General features: G+C 40.3%; 1 protein-coding gene across 1 annotated transcript in view; it reads left to right on the forward strand.

Annotated features, from left to right (window-relative positions):
- The window catches only part of RP1 (RP1 axonemal microtubule associated), a 183,254-nt gene extending 168,143 nt beyond the window's left edge, over positions 1-15,111 (forward strand). The window contains exons 51-57 of the mRNA XM_075495462.1: positions 4,058-4,212; positions 4,345-4,420; positions 7,249-7,327; positions 7,547-7,832; positions 9,411-9,489; positions 12,320-12,395; positions 15,042-15,111. Coding sequence (XP_075351577.1) covers positions 4,058-4,212; positions 4,345-4,420; positions 7,249-7,327; positions 7,547-7,832; positions 9,411-9,489; positions 12,320-12,395; positions 15,042-15,111 — 821 coding nt within the window. The remainder of the gene's footprint in view (positions 1-4,057; positions 4,213-4,344; positions 4,421-7,248; positions 7,328-7,546; positions 7,833-9,410; positions 9,490-12,319; positions 12,396-15,041) is intronic.
- Positions 15,112-24,391: the final 9,280 nt, after the last annotated feature.

Below are 24,391 nucleotides of genomic sequence, written 5' to 3' on the forward strand. Positions count from 1 at the left end.
CCTTTGTTAAGCAAAATAAAAGAACCCTTTCACCTAAAATTCACCATATCTTCCATATTCTTCTAATGTGATACATACTGAATGCCACCACATGACAGAATAATTCTCAGTTTAATAAACAGACCAAATAACAATACTTAATATTCAGATCATTTGTGCCTGAGTTTTATGCAAAAAACAAATGAGTTACCTGGGTGAAGAATAAGTCACTTCATCCAAAGTGAGCTGAAGCAGGTGTAAAATGCACCACCCCAATACACTTTGGATTGGAATCTATGGCCCAGTTTCAGTGAGGTGTTTGCATGTGTCTAAATGTAAGCATGCAAGTAATCATCTCAGTAGAATTAACAGGGGTTGAGGGATTTTTTGCATATTTTGGCTGCAACTGAAAATTTAAATTTTGTATTTAGGCTTTAGATTTTATATTGCTTAGAGCTGTTATTTTCATTTGAAGACTCGCACAGTATGGGTACAAAACAGGGCTTAATGGCTCTTTCATCTCCTATACACAAGATTGAAACAAAGAGAACCTTCAGATTAACGTAAAGCACGAGTGTGCCCCTTGCAAAAGAATGATCGCTGTCACATGCAGAGGTATTTAGGGTACATGTAGAAGCACACAGAAATGGTGAGAGAAAGATACAGTGTGGGTGATAAATGGGCAGTGAGACTGGAACCCTTGTGGCCTTGGTAGTGGCTCTGGCTCTGTCACTGACGTCTTTGTTGAAAAAAATCACTTCCCCACTCTTTGCTTTTTTTTTTTTTTTTGGGTAATATTTTCCATCTTCGTAAAATACTTTGAGATCAAGGGATAAAAGAGAGAAAAACGAGATAAAAAAATCACAAAAAAAAGAATAGGTATTATATTACCTATGTGTTTAGGTAAAAGAACAAACAAACAAAATAGCTCATCTCTGTTGCATTTATTTCTTTCCACATGTGCTTTAGAAATCTTCAAGGAGGGATTTGTAAGCACAGTGAAGAAAAAAACGAGGACAGTGAAAAAACATATTCCCCCAAATCTTTGCCATTTCATGTCCAAGAGAGCTTTAAGCATCTCCACAGCAGGTGGCACACATGGAGTTCAAAGTGGTCCTTTACACACAAACTTACTTGCAATCTATTGTGCAAAAGAGATCTACTTTTCTGTCAGCTTTCTAAATCTAATTTATTTTCTCCTTGGTTTTCTTTTTCTCAGCTAAAAGCAAACCCAGTATTGTGTTAATTGGAATGGAAAGCAGCTGATCATAATCACCTCAACCAGAAGCTGTGTGCTGTTAAATTTCAGATACAGCTCTGTTGTTCATAGAGTGCCTTAGTATTTCATCTCTTAGTTATCTTTTCCTTTTTTTATTTTGTACTTGGGATTGTGATGAAGCATATGCTAATGGCTAATTGGAACCATCAAAACACAGTTGATAAAATACAGTGCAGGCCCTTGAGATCTGGCTGTGCACACATGTGCCTTTGGGTGTATTAACAGGGAGAGGCCTCCAGCTGAGTATATACATAAATAGTTTCTCTTCACTGTACCTTCCTTTGAGATGCTTACGCCTCAGAAACCCCCAGGGATGAAACAGTGCTCTCTCTCTCACATACAGGGCTGTACAGGAGGTGAATTTTGCACTACTGTAGCTTTTAAGGCAAAACAATTAAATAGTGAAAAGGTGAAATAAAAATATATTACGCTACTTTCAAATAGCTGATTATTTCCACAAAGTTAGCACAGAGCCATAATTCACACTGAGGTTATGAAATCATTAGAATTTTATAAAGTTAATGGAGTTGTAACACTCATATATGTTATCCTTATTGTATGTAACTTCTTTTCAGAGATTTCTTTCATCTTTCCGCTCTCCAATCTATTCAGTACACTACAGAGATAAAAGCTTACTTGCCCATGTTTGCCCTATGATGGCCTGATCCCACAACCTGAACAAAGACCACCGTGTAGGCATTTTAGCCCTCCTCCCTTGCCTACATTAGTCTCCTTCAATTGCCCTTCTTTGTACAATGTACTCTGCCAGTTCTATCCACTGTATAATCTGATCCAAAGTTCATTCAACTCAATCTCTAATTGACTACAGTGTGTCAGGGCCTATCACGTAAGACTATCGATCTTACTTGCCTTGGCCAGACTCACCTGGAACCTCCAGTTATGATGGGCATAGGATGTCCACTTGAGATCATGCCTGAGCTGTGTCAGATGTGTGTCTGTCTCTAGTCCTCTCTCTGACCCTGTCTTCTGGATGGACCTTTTTACCTATGCTGTAGCCTTATTTTCAGTCCCGCCTCTGGCCCTTTCTCCTGCTGCTCCCATCTTGACGACCAGGATGGATCCCAGATCTTTTTCCTTGTTCGCTGCATCTGGGACTGTTGACAGCTCTGCCTGCCACATGCAGATGCTGCAGGGCTGTTACCTGGTCAGTGAGGGCACTGCCTGTGCTGGGGTCATGCTCAGCTCCTGTTTTGTCCACCCTCGTGGGCAGGCCCACTCTTGTTGCTCTCTGACACGGCAATCCAAGAAACAAGCCTTCCAAATCCTTTCACTCTTGTTTAGGGCTGGTCCAGCCTCACTTCTCAAGTTTCAGATCTGGGAGACTGTGGCAAAACAGAGGTCAAGTAAAATAAAAAGAGAACACTTAGAAAATCAGAGTTATAGCCAAAAATAGCATGGCACAGGTTTCTTTGTTCTGTGTAGTGACCCACTCACTGCATTGCATCCCTGATCAAATATATTGTTTCCTCTCCTGATTCTTCATCTTGGTTGTAACACCACCCACCATATTCCTTAGAGTCCTCGTATTTAATCTTTTCTCTTATATCTTACCATGCCATGATTTGTTGTTCCTTAGGCAGCATCACTTTTTGATTTCCATTTCAAACTTAGCTGTATCCTCTACCACTTGGGCTTTTACTAAGTTTTATCTCTATAGGTAAAACTAAATACCTTTTTGGTACTATGGATTTCTTTCTATGCACCTGCTCAACTGCAGCAGGCATGCAACAAGGGTCTGTTCTCTCTCTCCTGTTGCTGATGCTGGGGAAACAGGCAAGGCCCATAGAACAGAGCTGGTTCTTGTACTGAACTCAGTACTTTAGATGATCATTAGATCTGAAAGCTGATAATAACAACTTGTTCTCTGCTTTACCTGGACTTTGTTTATACAAAGGTATAAACATAGGTAATCTGTTTATACACGCAGTCCTGTATGGGATAAGTGTCTGACTGATCTAAGCTCTGAGCCACATTCTACAGAAGTCTTCTGCAAGGTCAGGATTCATCCCCTTCTACTACAGTATCTACAGGAATAAAAAGGAGACGATAGGTAGATGATTAAAAGAGGTAAATATTCAGAACTGTCACATCATTTCGATCTATGAGTAAAATGTAAATGAATATAAATGGATGCTCTGTGTATGCGTTTACTTTTGAAGGTGTTCAGGTGTTGTCATCGTGTCTTCAATTAAATAATTATAACCTGCATAAATCACAAAAAGCACAAATTCATGGGTGACAACTTCAGCTGAGGTAGGCTTGTCTTCCTGAGCTCCCTCTATAGACAGTGGATGTGCTCCATCATTGTGAAGTTCAAAGCAGCAACTTAGGTGCTCTGAATCACATGTGAGGAACTTCTCTCTCCCTCTCTTAGATGATGAAGTCTGAAGGACTTGTCTCCCTAGCTAAAGTTAGTCTTTGTAAAGATCCCAAAAGTGATTGATGAGTCCGAGACTTATTAGGATTTATCTATGAGGCATCTGCCATTAAAAAGAAAAAAGGAACTGACTGTGGTAATTTTTCCATAATGCGCTACTGTTACAAACAGCATAAGGCATAGGCATGCTTTTCTCTAATTTAATGTAAAGTTGTCAGCATCACCAGTGTTTACAGTTACAGGACAAAATTAAGGGAAAATTGGAAAAGGTTTGAATTTTACTATAATTTTCAAGTGTTTGAATTTTTAATTACATCTGACTGCACATTGCTATGTTGTCAAATGGCTGTGCAAGGTTGTGGCAGAGTCTTAACAAGATCTCTTTCTGCTTGATATTGCAGTGGTTACATATCATCTAACAGTATTTTCTAGAAATATTTTGAGTGAGAGAAATTTAGTGCATATGACTGCATGTATATATGGTACTCATGGTGACACAGGGGACAGATCCCTTCTCTGGTCGTTGCAGAATGTCCAGCAGGGAGAGGACAATGAGGTACTCTGTCTTACAGTACTTTAAAATTTACCCTTTAATCCATTCTTGTACTTCTCATATATTATTTTCAAATCTTCCTATATAATTAAGTAATATAGTTTAAGATTGTAATACTGAATAATTTTATTTTAGTCATTTCTAGTTATCATGGATGCTGTTGACTTGGGAGAACTGGACAAAGTTGTTCTTTTGATCAGCAGTAAAACAGGTAAAGTACTTTTGCTGCTCTCTAAAGTCAGTGATGTGAATCACACAGCTAGCCTCCTGTTAAAGGCAATGAAATCACTGCCAGAGTTAAATCCTAATTAATTTCTTTGACTATTTTTGCTAAAAAGTAATATTTGATAAAGCAAAATCCTACATTTTGACACATTAAAATCCTTGGATCTAAAGGCTATATCATTATTGCATCAAGAAAGTAAACTATTCTTTTCCATACAAGAAAGAAAAAAAAAATTAAGATGAATAATTATATTCTGCGATTAATATGTGATCTATTAATAAGTTATCTAGGAGAATAATTATAACTCACGTAAGAAACTGGTATTGTTTAATTGTCCTTCTGTGATTCAGTTATTTTCACAGTTTTCCCCACCTGTTCTGTTTTCTCCCTGTGACATTCAGAGGGGGATTTTACCCCTATTAAGCAATCAGCAGTTTTGTCACTGAATTTCATTAAAAACATCATAACTTTAACATCTCTTTGCCTCATCTGAAGGAGGGCTTTCATGCTACTACGGAATATTCAAAGATTTAGTTGTAAAGTTTTTTGAAGTCCTTTAATGAAATTTGCTATATAATTGCAAATCCTTACTTACTATGTGTTACAGTTGACCATTTTCAGACAGTTTTCTAGGAAAACAAGGGTTCTACGTTTGCACTTTACCTCTGTCTTTTTTCTTTGCCCATCTGTTGGCTCCTCATAATAACCTTTTAGACTCACCACCCAATTTCAACCAAATCTGTAAAATGTGTGTAGAGGTCAAAGACGTTTGGGCAGTAAGCACGTACATACTGGTTGGCTGGTCAACACACCCTGCACCACAGCACAGTCTGCCTCAGCCACTGGGGCCTTCAGAGGGGGCATGGCGTGGAGCTGCGGTTACTATGGAGGAGAAGGGAAGAAGAGGGACAGCCCTGCCACGCTGCTGTTGGGGAGCAAGGCGTATAGCTCACTGCTTTTGCTTCCCACAGCTTCAGTTGTGCAAGTTAACTACGGCCATCTGTCTGACTGACAATCATTGAATATGGCAATTGCATGTTGCCAAAGGGCACCGCAGAGAGCATGACAGGCAAGATTTTTCCAGTCAGGTTTGAAAACACAATTCCCAAAGGAGGGACTTTGGGGCTCATTGGCTCTGTGTGTGTTATGAAGAAAGGATTGGGCAGATGTATTATACATTTCTTCCGAAGGAGTGAGTTAGATGATAAAGCACTTTAGATGGGTAAGGGTGTCCATATTGTATCTAGACTTGTTTGGACTGAGACTAGCTTGGACCAAGACTTTGAACCAAAAATCCCCAAATGCAAAAGCTCTTTAGTGTATAAATTCAGATGTACCCTGCAGGACTGGTCAGCCCAGGCAGAGTGTTGCTCTAATGCATTTATTCTTCTCCCAGTATCTGAGCAGATTTTTAAGATCAGGTCATTTGAAATTCCTTCCTAAAGCTTCTGTCTCTCTCCATGCACTGTCTGGGCAGGTCATGAGTGCAACACGATGTCCTGGATTCCTCCCCAGGAGCCTGAGCCTATTAACTTAGACTCCTATTGATATAATTAAAGGGACTTGGACAGTAGTAGGAGAGCAGGACTAGGGAAGTGATCGTGCCCCTGTACTCAGCACTGGTGAGGCCGCACCTCGAATACTGTGTTCAGTTTTGGGCCCCCCACTACAAGAGGGATATTGACGTACTGGAGCGTGGGCAGAGAAGGGCAACGAAGCTGGTGAAGGGTCTGGAGCAGAAGTCTTATGAGGAGCGGCTGAGGGAGCTGGGACTGTTTAGCCTGGAGAAAAGGAGGCTGAGGGGAGACCTTATCGCTCTCTACAACTACCTGAAAGGAGGTTGTAGAGAGGTGGGGGTTGGTCTCTTCTCCCAGGTAACAAGTGATAGGACAAGAGGAAATGGCCTCAAGTTGCGCCAGGGGAGGTTTAGACTGGATATTAGGAAATTTTTCTTCACCGAGAGAGTTATCAAGCATTGGAACAGACTGCCCAGGGAAGTGGTTGAGTCGCCATCCCTGGAGGTATTTAAAGGACGTTTGGATGAGGTGCTTAGAGACATGGTGTAGTGGTGGTTTTGGCAGTGTTAGGTTTATGGTCGGACTTGATGATCTTAAAGGTCTTTTCCAACCTATATGATTCTGTGATTCTGTGATTCTGTGATTCTGTGACACTGGGATGCAGGAACAGGGCTGAAGGGACAAATAATAGAAGAGAAGGGAAAATGAATAATCTTCATGACTAACTAGTGGCAAGAGATTCAGGCCAGTGTTATAGACAGCATGTAGCTGAAGCCCCCAGCAGAAAATTCAAAAGGAACTGTAAGTCAGAGAACAAACTTTCTCAAACAGCAGAGGTATTCAGTAAGTTGCTGAACTTCCTTCATACCTGCCATCTCATGAGATCCTCTTTGTGCTGCATGTGGAATGGAGCTCCAACCTTCTTGTCAACCCATCACTGAGGAGGAAGCACCAGATATGTATTTCTGCTCTTCTTCCTCAAATGTGCCTGCCTGAGTCATGCTGAATCTTTTCTGCACATCTGTCCAAGGACGCTAAGGACAACACTCCTTTGCTTCACTAAGACAAAGGAAAAGCTTACTCCTAAATGTCTAAGTTCAGGTTTCAAATGGGAACAAAATTAGGAATGTTATGATGATTCCAGGATTTTTAAGTCAATTGTTGGTACTCATAAATGAATTAATAAATGATGTTTTAACATAGTAGGAATGACACCATTATATAAACAACAGACTCTACCCAATTCTTTGATATGCAGTAGAATATTTTCACTATACTTTATTTCCTTCTTTGTAGACTGCAAACTGGACATTAAAAAATTGCATTTGAAAGAAGCTGTAAAGGAGCATCCTATCTATGTATTTGAAGTGAATGAGTAAGTATGCTATGTAAAGCTAGTAATTTTTTAGTCATTTTATAGTATAATAGTTGAAAACACTGAGTGGGCATTGAATTAAAATGACTCTCACAGAGTGGTTCAGTCAATGGATATTTTTAAAATAAGTCCATCTTTAACTGTCCCACATAAATTCATAGGGTTTTTTTGATTTAACATATGATTTACTACAAAAACATATGCGGTCTTGTTTTTCAGAGCATTTTCTGTGGATGCAAATAAACTAGAAATACAGAGAGAAATCCCGGTATCTTTTGTTATTAGAGGAGACAAACAAAAGAATGACACAGATAACAACTTACATAAAGAAGTCAGCCAAGCAAGAAATCTGTCAGAGTATACTATTAAAGTATACACAGGTGATAAAAGGGGAGCAGGGACTGATGCCAATGTGCATATTATTTTATTTGGGAATGAGGACAAATCTGAGGTATTTCAGCTCTCTCAGTCACTGGAGCATCAAGACCCCTTTGAAAGAGGAAAGGTGAGTACATAGATTTTATAGGATATGTCCCTTTCTGGACTGGGAAAGCAAACTTTAAATCTATGCAAGATCTTTATGGAACTTCAGGCATTTATCCTGTTTTCCACATCACTAGATGAGATACAGTCTCAGCTATCTCTGTGTTTCGCCTTTTCACCAGAGTAACCAAGGGACGTTTTACTTATATCCAGCTGACTCTGTTGCTCTTCTGTCTCTTAGTCCCAAACAGATCATCATATTGCATCCACTTATCTGCCCAGTTATGCATTTCCTTGATCTGAAATGCACAACATGCATTACCTGTGCATGTGCATATACATGCAATATCCCTTGCTGTTGCACAAACTTTCAATGTTGTGCTTGAGAACACATCAGTCTCTTACATCCCATCATTTTACTTTGCCATGGAAACTGATGCTGTGAGCCTCACTGAATGTATAAGCCTATAACCAGATAAAATGGAACCATGCACATCAACCTGATTCTGATATCCATCATGCTTTAGGCTATTCAGAGACCCCTAGTTCAGATACAGATATTTGCATAAGAATGCTGATTCTCTGCATGATGTCCTAGTACCTTAGCAGAATGTTCTTCTATTTTAATAAACATATTACTCTGGCAAAGGAATTGCTCCATTTTCTCACCACCTGTGCAATGGAGTATAATGATGGTTACCCTTATGTAGCAAGAAATAAATATATTTTCCGTATCTTTCTCCTGTGGATTTCTTGAAAGGTAATGACTGAATAATTAAAACTCCAGTTAAAATATCTTCCTTATGAGATCTACCTCATTATCTCCAGCAGTACTAAACATCTTTTTACTTGCAGTCGGTCCGAGTTTCTTCAGCCACGATGTCTGTGAATATCTTCTAAAAGATCTTTACCCGTGTATTGCCTTCCATACTGAGGAGGTCAATAAATCTAGTTACCTATAGGCACAAGGAGCAAGTAAGAAAGTGTCTTGAGTAGTACTTCCTTTTGCCTAGTACTAGACAGGAGGTGCCATTGCTCTTTGAAAAAGAAGAGTAGATACACAGGAATCCTGTTAGCAATCCAGCTAAGTCAATGGGTAGCCAGTGATGTCAAATGTCTTATGAAAAAATAATATTTTTTAAAAATATTTTTTAAACCTAGAGATATACAATATGAAACAAGGTAATATTTTAAATTAAAATATATAATATTTGAGAGAGATAGTGGTACATGTAGTAAAAGCCTTTATCTTTTATGTTCTTGAACGTATATTTATGTATCATATACTGAAAACATTTTGGAAGTCTTATCAGTTGAGAATTCATAAGAGAGCAAAAATATTTTTCTGGTATATGAAAGTCAGGAAAGAGGTAGGGATTGTCCTACTATAAGTTGAAAAGTGAATCTTTCATATTTAAACTGAGATCTGTTCGGAGAGGATCTATACTTTCAGTACAGAAAGTAAACCACATCAGGTGTCAGCCACCCATTTTGAATTGGTATTATTACATTCGAATTAGTCTCAGAACTGACTTAAACAAATGTATAAGTTTCCAGACATTGGTATATTATTTTTAACAACTGTATTTTAATATTAAAGGTTGACACATTCAAGATTAAGACAAAAAAATTAGGAAGCCTACATTCAATTGAAATTGGTCACGATGGGAAAGGATTTGGTGAGTATACTGCATGCGTTCAACAGCCTTGTAAAAATCTTCTGCTTAAAGATCTGCCTGACATTTGGAAAGGTTTTTGAAGTCGTGCTACTGCTACAGCTAGCTCATACAAATCTGTACACAAATGAGGTCAGTTTGACTGCTCTTGCTTATACCCCCCTCTGTCTCTATCACATTTCCCTTGACTTTACCTTGAATTTTTTTTCTAACAGAGAAGAGATCTAGTTAGCATAAACCTCAGAAGGTTTTATCCTTCAAACACTGCTCAGCCAAAACTCCTATTAGATATCTTAAATAACACAGGATTGAATTTTCAAACTGCAGGCTAAACTTTCCATGCTTTGAACATTATTTAAGAAACGTTTGGGCAAGTTTGGGACTCTGGTCAAAGCATGCTGTAGCTCCCTCTGACATGCATATGGCTTTTCTTCTTGTGAAAGCTAAACTATGAGGAGAACACTAGTGTGCACCAGGTCTTGCCCTGATGTTAAGTTAAGCTGTGGCTACAGTACATACCCACACATGACGATGGAAACTGTTTCTATGTACAGTGTATTACACGTAATCTCTAAAACCTGAATTTTACAAAAAAATAAGATGGGAGACTAGGGCATATAATAGTTTGAGCTTACATTTAGTGGTGCTAAAAAAACCCTAGAGATATACAAATATATAAACAGAATTTGCAGGCAATGTACGGCTTGCATCAAAAAGGTCTGATTGTACTGAGATGTTCTAGTCAGGTGAATTTTGCTTAACGTATCTGAAAGAAATAGGTTTAGGTTTAATAAAACCTGATTTATCTAAGTGCATGAGCCACTATAAGGTGGCAAGGGTTTATCATATCTAGGATGAACCAAGCAAAATTCTGCAAATAGCAGTTCCTATTTAGGCAAAAGCCGAACAGGTAACTACCCAGTCATGTTGTACATGTGATGGTATTGAAAACTCAAAAAGAAAAAACACCAAACCTGTTGAAATACCTAAAATAAACAAAGCCCTCCTGCTGACTTTCATCTCCTTCGTGTTAGCTGCTGTACATGCACACAATTCAACCTAGAACTGATCTGGGAAAGGAACTCCACACAGGCAGACTTTTAGCGCTTTGAGTGTTGCACAGAAGTCTGCAGGGGAAATACAGGTTGAACTTGTATTTCCTGGGTCCCAAACTATCAACAACATGATTATCTTTCCTCTCTGTGGCCTGATCAACATCACATAGTTGTTAATACTACCTTCCTAGCACAGCTGGTGTGTGTTGATTCATCTTACATCCATGACTACCTTCCTCTAAATTTTTCTCTGAAATTATCTCCAAGTGTCTTCTGTCACACCAGCTGTAATTTTCACAAGCATTCTCAAATGTAACACCTCTTTGAAATGTTTCATCTGTTTGCTAATCTTTCCTAGCTGGCTCTAGATTTTTCCATACCTGGAGATTTCAGTGAGGTCTGTTGGAGTTCTGTCAATAAAAGATAAAGCATTAGATTTTAAACTTTTCAAGAGAGCAAACATACCTTTATATTAATTTGTAAAGTGCCGTGTAAATTTAAGAAACTGTAAATTTTTATTGCTGATAATCTTGACTCTGAATTACAGAGATTTCATGAAAGGTCATATATTCCAAGTAGAGTCTATGGTATATTAAACCATTCACAATATTTCATTAAAAGAGTTCCAAAGGTACTTCACAATATCAATAAATGACTCTTGCGAACTGAAGACGAAAAATGTAGACACCTTCATGGCCTAGTTATACTAGCTAATTGTTTGAAAATGTCCATGAAAAGTGAGAAGCATCACTATGCCTTTATGTTTCATCTGAATTGCTGCAATTTGCAACTATTTTTATATTATATTTTTATCCTACTTACAAATATTTTATTGGTTTTAGCCTACTTAGTACTTTGTCCAAATATTTGAAAACCAAAATAATGTTAGAATATAGTGTTTTATCTCTAGAACATGCAAAGAATACCAAAAGGTTTTCAGCTACTAGCAGTATGATCCTAATTAGTTTTTAAATGTTGTCATTAAGTATTTGCATTGGCAAACATGACTAAAGATGCCAGCCCAAACATTGTATTTCTATAATAAAGTTTTATTTTAAAAATCTTCATATTTTAATTTTCTATGGAATAAAATTCTATAGCACAATAATGAAGGTATTTTTCACACAGCAAAACAGGAGATTATAGCAGATATTAAATACATTCTTAAAGCTAAACCAGAGATGAGTGTTGGCCTAAATGGAAATGCTATTCTGAATCACTACTGCTGAAGAAATATGGATATGAGCAGCATTCAGATTCACCACTTGTTTTACATAAATATAAATATATTAATTAGGAAAGAGTAATAGAATTTCTGTTTTCCTATTGTTTAAGGGCTTGGATTATCATTAAAGAAAATACATGTATTGATAAAGTCTATCTGTTTTTATTGTTTGGTGGACACTGAAAATCAAAGCCCACCAGGGTGTACTTCAGAGTACTGAAAAGGGCAAAATGGGATTTCAAAAATGTATTCAGTATTACCATGCACTCTGTTTCATTTATCTTACTGCCTGTTCTGTTCAATGTGGAAAAATGAGTTAAGTTGTAATAAAAATCTTCCTTTATATTTTCTGTCAAAAACATCAAAGACCTTCTCTGTAAAATTGAGAGAAGTTGGTAGTCATTTGAATCATCTACATTACAGTTTTATTATTGATATTGAATACATTTGGAAGTACTGAACCACCCAGGGTTTGGAAATGAAATCAGAAACCTTTCTTATGCTTTATTTGTGTTTTGGTTATATTAAATTTGCTCTTTTTTTCCTTCTACAGCAAGTGGCTGGTTTCTGGAAAAAGTAGAAATCACAGATGCATCTAGGAATTCAGTGTATTGCTTCAACTGTAACAGGTCAGTAGATCAGTTCATCATCACCCTGTTTACTGTTTACTTTTTAACAAGGATTAGTAGTAGTCTTTTTAGTCTCTCAGTTGTTTCTCTTCTGGTTTCCTAAAACAGTAAGACTTTTTTAATTCCTATCAGTCCATCCCCAGTAACTTTTGAACCCTTTGGCCAATTTCAAACTAATTTTTCAGAAGAATATTTAGAGGAAGACACTATATTTTTCCAAGTTATTAAAACTGGATGATTGCAGGAGGGAGAGACATAGCCTTTGCCAAAAGAAGATATTAGTATGCCATTTTCAAGAGGCAGAAGCTGTCTGGTGAACCGTTACACAAGTATTAGTGCATATGTAGCTCTGACAAGCATATCATGGGTATGCAAACAGGCATGGGAGGGAATCAGAGATATGGGATGGTGGGAGGATGGTAGGATATGGCAGTATAGATACAAGTCTGGAGAAAAAGTAGTGTTTTTTTATTTTATTGTGTAAAAGCAACATTAAAATCCTTCTGTTTCAACGTCTGCTTGGTATGGGTCTGAGATATATTCAGCAAATGGGATAAAGATAAAAGAAACCTTTTTACAATGTAATGTAAGAGGATAATGATCTAAATTTAGACATTTATTTGGATAAAGAGGTGCTGGGGTAAAGGGCTTCTAATGTACAAAAAGAAGATCTACTTCAGTCTGCATCAAACTGAAGCAATCCACCTTCGGAAGTTGGAAATTAAATTGAAAGGTATGTTCGGAGTGACTTTTCACTACAGTATACAGTTTATAGCTTAAAGCATTTCAGAGTAAACAACAGAAGCAAACACATTCATATCTTTCTAAGTGTAAAATAGGTTTTTAATGCATCTGGAGAACAGAAAAGTGTGAAAACTTACAAGTTCCCTATATCTAGGTTGCCTGGTGGTCTGAAAACAGAAATGGTAGCCAAGAATATTTAATTTTATCCTTGCCTTAAACGTTTCTGTAAGCGTGACAATTCGTGGAAGCCAAATCCTAATCCTGAACCCAAAAAAGCAACATTCTTTTAGTTCTTGGACAGTCAGTTGGACTCAACAGTCTACGTCATGAGAATGTGTAGGTCTTACCAAACTCAACAACATTAAACTTCTTCCAACAACATTAAACTTCCCTTCATTAAACTTCTTCCAAACACATGCTCAGATACTATCTGATCTTCTAGATACCTAAATTTAGGTTAGTGGTGAGCAAATGTCCTTAGACCACAATATCACTCAGGTGTGCAACACAATCCATGATGGGATTTTCAGCTGATGTCACTCCACCTCTTTTGCTTGTAAGAGTTCTCAGACCACACCAGTCAGAGGAAGATTCTTGAAAGAGATAGCTTGCAACAAACATTTTTTTCCAGAGATTTTTTTTTCCAGTTTTATTTAAAGTCTTATGGTAAAAACACAAAGGTATGTAAGAGACCCATTTGGAGCAAGAACTTGAATCACGTTGTTGATGTGGGGGAGTGACTGACACAGATTGATTCTACAGACTGCTGACTAGGACATTTAACTGAGACCTTGGTGGGTTAGAGTCATGTCCTTACCTTAATGTATACCTACTTACTCAAAATAGAAGAATTTCAGTAGAAAAGATTAGGACCTCCACCCCAGAGTACTCGGTGACCCAGAGGCTATGGGGCACTCCTTGGATACAGGATCCTGAACTGTTCCAGCTCAGACATGGAGCTTCTCATCTCATAGCCTACTGCGTAAATGGGGTATGGGTTCATTCTCTCACAAAGACAAGACTTCTCTGATGCAAATGCTGTCTCTAAAAGACATTCATCACTGAGAAACCTGAAAGGAGTTGGGCATCCTTTACTAACTAATTTAAATGCCTGTTGTCTAGCTTACACGTCACACCTTCCTTTGGCTCTGGGACTTCCATAAGCAATTTTATCTGCCAAGATTAGTTGTGTTTCAGCCTGGAACCGTTTGGCTTCAGCCATATCTCCCAGCTGTTCAATGGTACAACTTCAGATGTGAGCTACATTATCGCTATACCAGCTGGGAATCCCTCCCCTAGTAGCTCCTTAGCAGACATCACATCAGGTAGTCTGTCATAAACCTTGCAAAAGTGTTAGAAGCTTTTAAACTCTCTTTGGAAATTAATATCATTGCCTCCATGGTTCCAGTTAACATCAGTCTACCTGAGCTTTGGACTCAGGCCTATTTCCCATGTAGTCGATAGTAAAACCTCCATAGGCTCTTAGAGAGCAGGGATCAGGTCCACCATACAACTCAGTATATTGTGAGCCAACAAGGAGATATGAGAAATAAACAGTCCCTGGAATGGAATACATGGACAATAATTTGCTATCACAGAATAGGTTTCCTTACTCTAAATTATCCTGATTTTATGCAACTCAGTGAACAATCTACTGGTCACCTATATGACCAACAAATAAAATGAATGTATATTTTATAAATATAAAGTCAATTACACTTTTAAATTATGCATATATGGATACTAAAAAAAAAATACTATTTTCTTCAGGTTAGTTACTGCTTCTGTATAAACCAATGTAAAAACTCTCCTAGAAATCCAAAGGTGCAGAAGCAGGCTCTCATGATTTGCCTGTTTACTATGTGCTGTATCTCTGACAGGTTTTTATGTTTTTCCCTTAAGGTGGCTTGCTGAAGATGAAAGTGATGGCCGCACCGTAGTGCAACTTTATCCACAGCTGCTTGATTTCTGATTCTTTCTGAGTGTGTTGCTTCTCCAAATTCATGCTGATTTGATTTACTTGTATTTTGTAATTCTGAAGGTATTGTAATTACTGTGGAAGAATGTCAAAACAATGCATTAAAAACATCACAGTAAATTAAACATGTCTAATGTGAACACTGCATTCCAATCCCATTAGAGATGCTCAAAAACTTTGCATGACTGAAATTTAGAAAACAGAAATTTAAATCTGTAACATGGCTCTGTGGACTTGATCTGAGCATTCATAATGGTAGACATATGTAGTAACATACTCAAACATTTTTATTTCAGTAATAATTTGTGGGTAAGTTAAATTTAGCTCTTTGGTCAAATCTGTCAATATTTATTAATTTGATAAATCTGTTTCAATTTCAACATTCATTAAAATTTAGATTTTCTCAAAATAATTTTCCAAACAAACTGCACAACTCTTCAGCCTTACCATACATTGCTTCCTTTATCTATAAGACCATAGCAGAGAGTAATAAAGAATTTGTTATTCAGGAGTTCACCCTGTGTCAGTAAGCCTCCCACTGACATTTGATTGTAAAATCTTGTAGCTGAGCCAGAACCTCAGCTGAGAACCTTTAGATTCAAAGGGTCTCTTAGGAGAGGCTGTTATCAGTAACATTGCAATAGCTTACTGGCAGGCTTAGGCAGCTCCCTGCTCAGCTTGATGACTTTTGCAGTGCCTATTTTAGCCACCTAACTGGCTTTCCAGTGCTATACATGTGAATGCCTTTACTTAAAAAAAAGCCCGATTCTTTTGAAAATGCACAATAAATAGAAACATATTTAGCTATAAAATCACAAATGAATTTTGGTTTGGTAAGCTTTGACATTGCCAGAATTGACTCAGAAAGAGTTTAGGATACAGATGAGTATGAAATTAAATAATCAGTTGCACACAACCTGAAGTTTCATGTGTGTGATCAGAACCAAATATTATATATAAGCTACATAGGGCATCCCTCTGTTTAATCAAAGGCCCCACCTTTAGTACCTCCAAAATTCAAAATCTATATGAAGATCTGAATTTTAGACCTGTTTCACTCTCAAGGCACTACTATATTCTGTAGCAGCAATGTGCTTTCTATAATTATAAGAATTAAATGAGTTTCTAATCTGTGCTGATGAAACATTGGCTATCTTTTTAATACGTTTAGTGCTTATTTACTCGCATTATTCTGTGAAATTAGGAATGTTGGCTGATATCTGCATGGGTGATGAGATTTCAGTTGTTACTTTGACACAAAAAAATAATAAACACATATAATGGGTCTTGGCAGGTAATGTCATTTTTATCTACCTTATACGTCATCAAAAGGAGAGCTAATGTAAGGTGTGGATTTGATCGGAGTGAGCAACGGAACAGAGTCAATTTCTTCTAAAAGTGCTCTTTTTGTTCACACTGCTGCCATGCACACTGGAATGGATTTGAAATTGTATCCCCAGAGCGCACAGTTCACTTACTTAGTATCAGTATTCATTACACTGAATCACTTCGTTGTGATCTATTATGTGATTTGTTTCATTATTATGTCTTTCATTAATAGTTTGTAATACTAGCTCTCTTTGATGCCATTTCTGATTTATCAAGTGTAAATAATGCCTTCCTAATCTGTTTTTCATTACTAACAGTGAACACCCTCCTTCAGCAGCTGCCTTCCGTATTTGAAAATTATTTTCTCTACCTATACAGTGAACAAATCAGGTTTTGTATTGGATTCCCTGGATCCAGAGCCATGTAAACACCTCTACCCTTTCACTAACAGGACCACCACAGCAGAGGGCTTCATTTCAAGTGGATCATGGGTGCCTGCAGCACATATTACCAGGGGATTACACTTTGATAAGAAAATCTGAAATACCATAAGAACCCCCTTCTCAGGTCTTGCTTGGAAGACATGCCAGTTAACATATTTAGCTTGTGACTAGTGCCAAACCCCAAAGTTGCCTCTTCCACATGGTATAACAGTGATGTCTGCTGTGTTTGGCACAGAAGTCAGTTAATCTCTGTCCCTTGCAAGTGGGACAATTTTCGCCAAAATTGCTGGCCAAAGACAGAGACATTACCGAGGTGCCACCTTGTGTGCACTCTGCTGTTGCCGCACAGCAAGGTTGCTGCATTACTTTTTTGCTCCCAGCACCCTGCCCTGCCTATGGAGAGGCTGGGCAGATATTGACACCACTGATCCCTCCACAGGGAACAGAGATGTAGCATGGAAAAGAGACTGCCTGGGTCAACAAGAAACCCAGGCATTTGGCACTCATGGGAGACTTGGAAGGAGCAGTGAGATAACTCAATCAGCTGGAAGAGGCAAGGCTGTAGTGGAGAGAAGGGTTTGACTTCTGCTGTCTCTCCCTGCTCCATCCTGTCCTTGAAGATCTGTGTGAATGGGCAGTGGCTAGAGGATTTTGCTATTATTATTATTGTTGTTGTTGTTGTTGTTGTTGTTATTATACTGAAGCAAGAGCATTTAATTTTTCACTGCAGAGAAAGCCTCGAGCTGGAGCTGAGTGCTAAAATATAGACCCTGAAGACCATAACATAGACTCTTAGATATAACAGAGCCTGAGAGCATCCATTAAGGATCCAGTATTAGTTAACTCTATCTTTTTTCCTTATCCCCTTCTCCTGGTGTGCTTTTATATATATTATTAGGTTGATCGAGGTGACATATTTCTGGCCATTTAAGCCCTTAAGTGTCTCAGTTTCTTTTGCTGATGATGTTAAGGAGTTGAAAAAACATAACCATATTCTGACTGGCTCATTGGACCATATAATATTCTCCCAACAACTCCAAGTACTGCCTTGCTGAAACTCATCATACAAAAGAAAGGATTCCCTCCTTTTCAGTACATATGAGCAGTTATATTGCATCTATCCATCCTGTAGTTTGTCAGTTGTGGAAACAGAACGAGAATAAGAAAAAAGGAAGTACCAAGTGCTCCTTTGAGTTCCTTTAGAAGTCTTGGATGAATACCATCTAGTCCTGTGGGTGTTAGTATTTATAAATGTCTTTGCAAATATAAACATCCTCAGTTCACACATCAATTTAAAATAGTCCCTTGGACTTCTCCATGAAGAAAAGCAGTAGTGTGGAAAAGTCCATAAACTCCTCTGTAATGAGCAGTGCAAAGCAGTGTCCTAACTTTCATGCTGGGCTGAATCTTTGTTTTACAATTCTTTTGCTTGGCTTGAAATAATTTTAAACAGGTGGAGCAAAAAGGAGAAAGAAAATGGGACTTTTCATTTTCTTCTTCAAACTTTTGAAAATTCTTAATTACATCTTAAATACAGTGTCATAGGGCATGTTAATATCCCCTTAGGCATTCCATAAAAGCTTTTCCCATTTGTCATAAAATGTGATGTGCTTGGTTGTTGGTTGGTTTCTGCATGCACAATGGCAGTGAAAGAGTTGTCAGCATCGTACCAAGCTTGGTTGCAAGCTCACTTCCTGTGATGTCTTCCCATATGTCCATGTCTTCTGCTATCATTCATTATATATTTATGTCTACCTTTGAGTATTTTTTAAAATACATACTATGAAGCAACATGAAAGGTAACTGATATCTGTTTCTAAATAATAAATGTAAGTTTAAGAAATCCTGAGTTAAATCTTTCAAAACTTCTAAGAAATAATTTCTTCTTTCATACATAATATTAAAGTCAGTATGCTGTCATCAAGGTGGGGCTGTTCTCTGGCTGCATAAACCTGAAATTTATTTATTTATTTATTTATTTATTTATTCAGAGTGTACAGAGCGTACCGTTGAATGTATTTGCATGTTTCTAATGTTTAGACATTCTGGAAATATAATACAAGAAGCTACAGCCCCAATTCAGCATGAAATATAAGTATGTGCCTAAAATGTAAGTATATGCCTAAAACATAACTATATAAACAGTCCCACCAAGTTTGATTTATAGCCTACTTAAAGTTAGGTGTGCACCTAAGAGCCCTGCTACATTGCATCTTTTCCTTTCCAGATCTCATGTGGTGGGTGCGTATGTGTTGGCATTTTCACATGAACCTTCACATGCTACAGAAAAGAGATTTAGGCATACAAAATACACATATCAATATCAGGACGTTATAAAGCAAAGCAATTTCTGAAACCAGGGAACATTCCAGAGTATTCTTTGTAATTGTAAAAGTAGGCTAACATATGGAGATACTTGATTCATGCTTCTTTTCTCAATTTTAAAGGCAAGTTTATAGTTCGAAAATGTTTCTGTGTGAATCTACATGTAGGCTTATAAATAAAATAATCTCAACCTAAAGCAAGCAAGCAATAGCTGTTTACACTCGATATGTTTTTAAAATATATAGTATTTTAATATTAATTTTCTAAATAGTTTAGCAATTTACCAATGTATCTGATTTGTGCTTATGTTAATTTGCTGAAATAGCGGCTTCTTTGAAAGGACATGCCATTCAGAGCATACAGTGGCATGTGCCTGTTGTGAAGGAAGCTGTTTGGGCAAAAAGGCAATTAAGTTCCTTAGCATGTAAACGTTAAACATTCTATATTATAACCTCCACTGACACTGTGTGTGTAACTTAAACATGAATCTACTGAAAACATCTAAAACTTGTGAACATTTTGTAGAGTAATTCTCACTTGCTGCTTCTAAAGAAATTGATGGCACAGGCACGTATGCCTGAGGGCACTGTTTTTAACATGGAATGCTAGCTTAAGTCAGATGTTTGGAAGACATAGTAGTGAGACTATGTCAGAGTGAATGACAAAATAGATGTTCATCAGATTCTCCATCAGGTCACCCCAGTTTTACATCACGCACGGCAAGACAGAGAGAAGCACAGTGCAGGAAAAGGCATTGGGTGCCTTCGAGAGAAAAATAAAATGCCTATCAGAAGGTAGTTAGAAAAGAGGAAGGATGGAAGGAGGAAAGGAAGCAAATCTGCTAGCAGATTCACCAGATCTTCTGGAAGAAGTCACCAGAGAAATCCTTACGGATTAGGACTTCATTTATTTCTAAGGGGCGCTGCTCAGGAACATTCCTTGGCAGGAGGGACTGGCCCATTGCAAGCCCTGCCAGGACAGCAGCGTTCTGCACAGCACCTTCATGATGCAGAACTGCTCCCCAAAGGACTGAGCACAGTAAGAAAGCCAGGCTTTTGTGCCAAAATAGTGCCATAGGCTGTCAAATCCAGGCACAGTGAACTCATTCTAATGCTTCAGTTACTCTGGGCTAGAAGAAAATGCAGAGACATTAAGCACCAAACTGCAAATTGTCAAAAGTTGCCAAACAAAAGAAGATAGATTTGGGAATAGTTTGGAGTGAACGCATGCAAAAATTGATTAGACCTGTAGAGTATAATGATATTCTAATGGCAAAATGAGAGAACTACAAGCAAGAGCTTGAGTGTATTTTGATAGGGCCGTCTATAATGTATAGCTAAAGAAGACTGGGAAAAACATCATGGTTCAGAACCTGAAGAAATAAAACATACTCTAGAGTAAAGATAAGAGGATTGGAACCCAGAAGCATATTTCCTGGACATTTAGGTTTGAGTTGATAACAGCCTACAACAAAAAAAACAAAAAGACACACACACACAAAAAGTATGCCTAAAGTAGAGAAAGGTGATTTGATATTGTACGGGGAAAAAAAGGAAACAGCAGTTGCAATTCAGAACAAAGTAAAAGCACTACTTGTGATACCCATAAAAATGTTTTCTTTAAAGAAAGGTGGAGATAAAGGAAGCCAAGAATAAAATCTTCAGAGAAAAAGTCGCTTTACATGAGAAATGAATGTGTCTGCACTCAGTTTATGAAATATGTGTTGATGTCTGTTATCATATTTTTGCCCTTCAATTATATTTTGTAATTAATAATTTCTGAGGTTTAATAACAACATTGGCTTGCCGAATGCATGCTGGTTTGTACACCATGTGTATATAAACTCTTCTGGCCCTGATACAGCTCCATAGAAGCTATGCCAGTATAACAAAGAGGAAATTTGGTTCTGTTTCTTGGAAGCAACTTCTTCAGCGCTTACATATTATTTGGGATCCTTTCCATTTGTTATCTTTTAAGTGAGAAAACAAAACAGAAGACATTCCTCTGGAAGTATCAAACAGCCTTAAATTTAAGTGTTCATTTACTGCACTGCCTTCATTTAACAGACAGCTACTGTTAACATGAAAATCAGTGGGAAAGAATATTACTCCCCTCATAACTGCAACAGGAGCTGAATCCAAGAAGAGCAAACCAAACCAACCAACCAAAAGAAACAAAAAAGGAGAGAGGAGAGGAGAGGAGAGGAGAGGAGAGGAGAGGAGAGGAGAGGAGAGGAGAGGAGAGGAGAGGAGAGGAGAGGAGAGGAGAGAGGAATGAGACAAAACAGAAAAATACAGGGAAGAAAGTGTAAAACACTCCCCCTCACAACAAAACATCTGGCAAAACACCTTTCAGATTTACAGGTCTGATCTAAAGCCTGCTGTGGTGAACTGGAGTCTTCCTTGGTGATGGATCAATCCCTTTGGTCAAATTCTGCCCCTGAGTGAAGTGGCTGAGGGTAAATAGACCAGAAAATTTGTCCCACATCTGGGGTAGGGAGGGGAGGATGTAGGGACACTTGGCCCCAGCAGTTACCTCCTCCAAGCTGGCTAGCAGTGGAATAGCCTTAAGCAGGCTACCATGACCTCTGAAGACGATGTACAGCTAGACTGACACCATCTATGCTCTTAAATATCTACCACATTGCTCAGAGGTACCTTCTGCCCTTTTGGTATGTTGGACCTCGATCTTCTCCATTTTATTCCCTCCATCCTGAATCTGACACCTTCGAGTTACTCTCTTACTCGACTCCCACCCTGAGCAGTTTAGGTTAGGATTTCAGCTCTAGCAGCACAGTTGTCATCCCCACCACCACTTGTGTATCACACCATAACCTCTATTATAAATTTGTAGCATCTTTTAGACCTGTGTATGTCAAACAGACTCAATTAAAGTAACTTAAAGTGCACACTAAACCATTTTATTAAAGATGTAACTGTAAATAGAATAACACTGGAAACCTGTTGGTATATATAAACTGCCAACTTGCAGCTAAATTAGCTTCATTATTAAGCACCTTCTTTGCTGACAAGGTAATCTTAAGTGAATATATTGTATTATATATAGGTGCTGACTGAATTATTAAAAGATACCTTGAGAGAGAAGCAATTTGCATTAAAAGTCTAAGGCAATAAAGATCATATGGATTGTAATGAGAACGAAATTAATATGGGGTTACAAAAGGAATAGAAATAAAAGTACAGCTCTACCACTGTAACAGAGATTGCAGAGCACGTGTATTAAGAACCATTATGTGATGATGTAATTAAGACTCTTGTAATGTGGGATAACATGCAAAATAACATGCCAAATTGGTTTTATGTGTGCCCTTCACCTTTCAAAGTTTGATTTTTGTGTGCCTAGCACTCTGAATAATACAATAACGCATGCTATCGTCTTTTCTTGAAATCTGGGGTATATATCAGTAAAAGCTAACTTCCAAAAGGCAACTTTATACTTACCATGTACATTTAAGAGTTAGAAGGCAGATTTTTCAGCTGTCCATATGACTTCTTCTCTTTAATTAATGAAGTTGAAGAGGCTATACTTAGTCACATATCTTAACAGCGCCCTATCGGAGTCTCACTGGCATTCCTATTAAGATATTCCAGCAACGTGCTTGAACTATCTCACTGCTCTATTTTAAGGAGGGAGAGGGCATGCTTATAAAATATTCCGGAGGCACAAAAAAAATAAAAAAGTCCAAGAGGTCAATCTGTTGCTCATCCCTTACGTTTTGGAGATGCAGGAGGACAGAGAGGGCAGAGGGGCCAAGGGTGGGTGGCAAACGGCCCTCCCCGCCCGCAGCCCGAGCCGGGCGCCCGGCAGCTGGGCTTCCCGCCTCGGCTAACGCCCGGCTAACGCCCGGGGGCAGGAGGCTGGTGGCCTTCAGGGACCGGGGAGCCGCCCCACACCTCTGTCTCCCGCCGGGCTTCGAGGGCGGCGGCTGCCGCGGGGCCGCCCGGGAGGTCTGGGCTCCTCGCCGGGGAGTGGCCGCCGGCTCCGCCCGGGACGGCTGCCCCGGGCCGCGGCCGCTCGCCACAGAAGTAGAAAACTGCAGGCGGGGCCGCCTCTGCCGCCGAAATACCCGGGGAGCTTCGAAGAGCCGAAGCTGCGGGGAAAGGGGCGGGGGGCGGTGAGCGGCGTCGAGATTTCGCCTGGTGAATTTTATGCATAAAATGCGATTCCTCCGGGTGGCGGAGTAAAACGGCGTCTCCTCACCTTCCCCCAAACGCCTCTAAGAGCGCGTGAGTCACGGCGCAACCGGAGAACGGCACCTCTCGGCCGCGTTTCACAAAGTTAGGGGAACTACGGCCGCGTCTCCTGCGGGACGGGCGGGGCAGCGTCCGCCCCGCCCCGCGCGGGACCGGCCGGGCCGGGGGGCAGCGCAGCTACGCGGGTGCCGGCCGGTGGCTCCCGCTCTGCGCGTCGGGCTTTACGGCTCGGCACCACCGCCGGTCCCGCGTCAAGACTCTGGGGCGGCGGCGGCTGCCTCCGGTCCGAGGATCCCCGCTCGCAGCGAGAAGCCCGGGAGGGGGCCGCCGCCCTCCTCGCCGCCCCGTCGGCATCCACCCGCGTCCCGCCGCTCCACCCCCCCGCCGGCGGGGCAGACTCACCCCCAGCGGCGCCGAGGACACCGGGGGGGCGGCAGCGGAGCCGGCAGCGGCGCCGCGCCCCTCCCGCTCCCGCAGCCCCGGCCCCGGCCCCGGGGGGCGCCGGCCCCACCCCGCCTCTCCCCGCCGCCCCGCTCCCTCGCCCCGCGGAGCGGCCGCCTCCCCGCCGCCGCCGCGCCCACCTCCCCAGGCCGCGCGGCCGAGCCACCGCCTCGCCCCGCCGCCGCAGGGCCGTGCTCCCGCACCCCCGGGGCCGCGCCGGGCCCTTCCCTCCCGGCGGCCGAGCGCCCCCTTCCCCGCCCCTGCGCCAGTGCCGGTGCCGGTGCCGGGCGGGGGGCGGCGGCAGCGAGGGAAGAGGGATGAGGTCATCCTCTTTCCCGGCGTCAGTCAGCTGGGTGGTGGCGGCGGCGGGTGCGGGCGGAGGCGGGCGGGGAGGCGGGGGCGGGATGCGCTGCTCCGGGCAGCGCTGCCCTGCCTGCTCCCGGCTCCGGCAGAGCGCGGCGGCGGCGGCCCCGGCACCGCCGGCCCCCGCGGAGGCGGCGGCGGCGGCGGGGCGGGCGGGCT

Source organism: Mycteria americana, chromosome 2 (genome assembly GCF_035582795.1).
Source record: "Mycteria americana isolate JAX WOST 10 ecotype Jacksonville Zoo and Gardens chromosome 2, USCA_MyAme_1.0, whole genome shotgun sequence".
NCBI lineage: Eukaryota > Metazoa > Chordata > Aves > Ciconiiformes > Ciconiidae > Mycteria > Mycteria americana.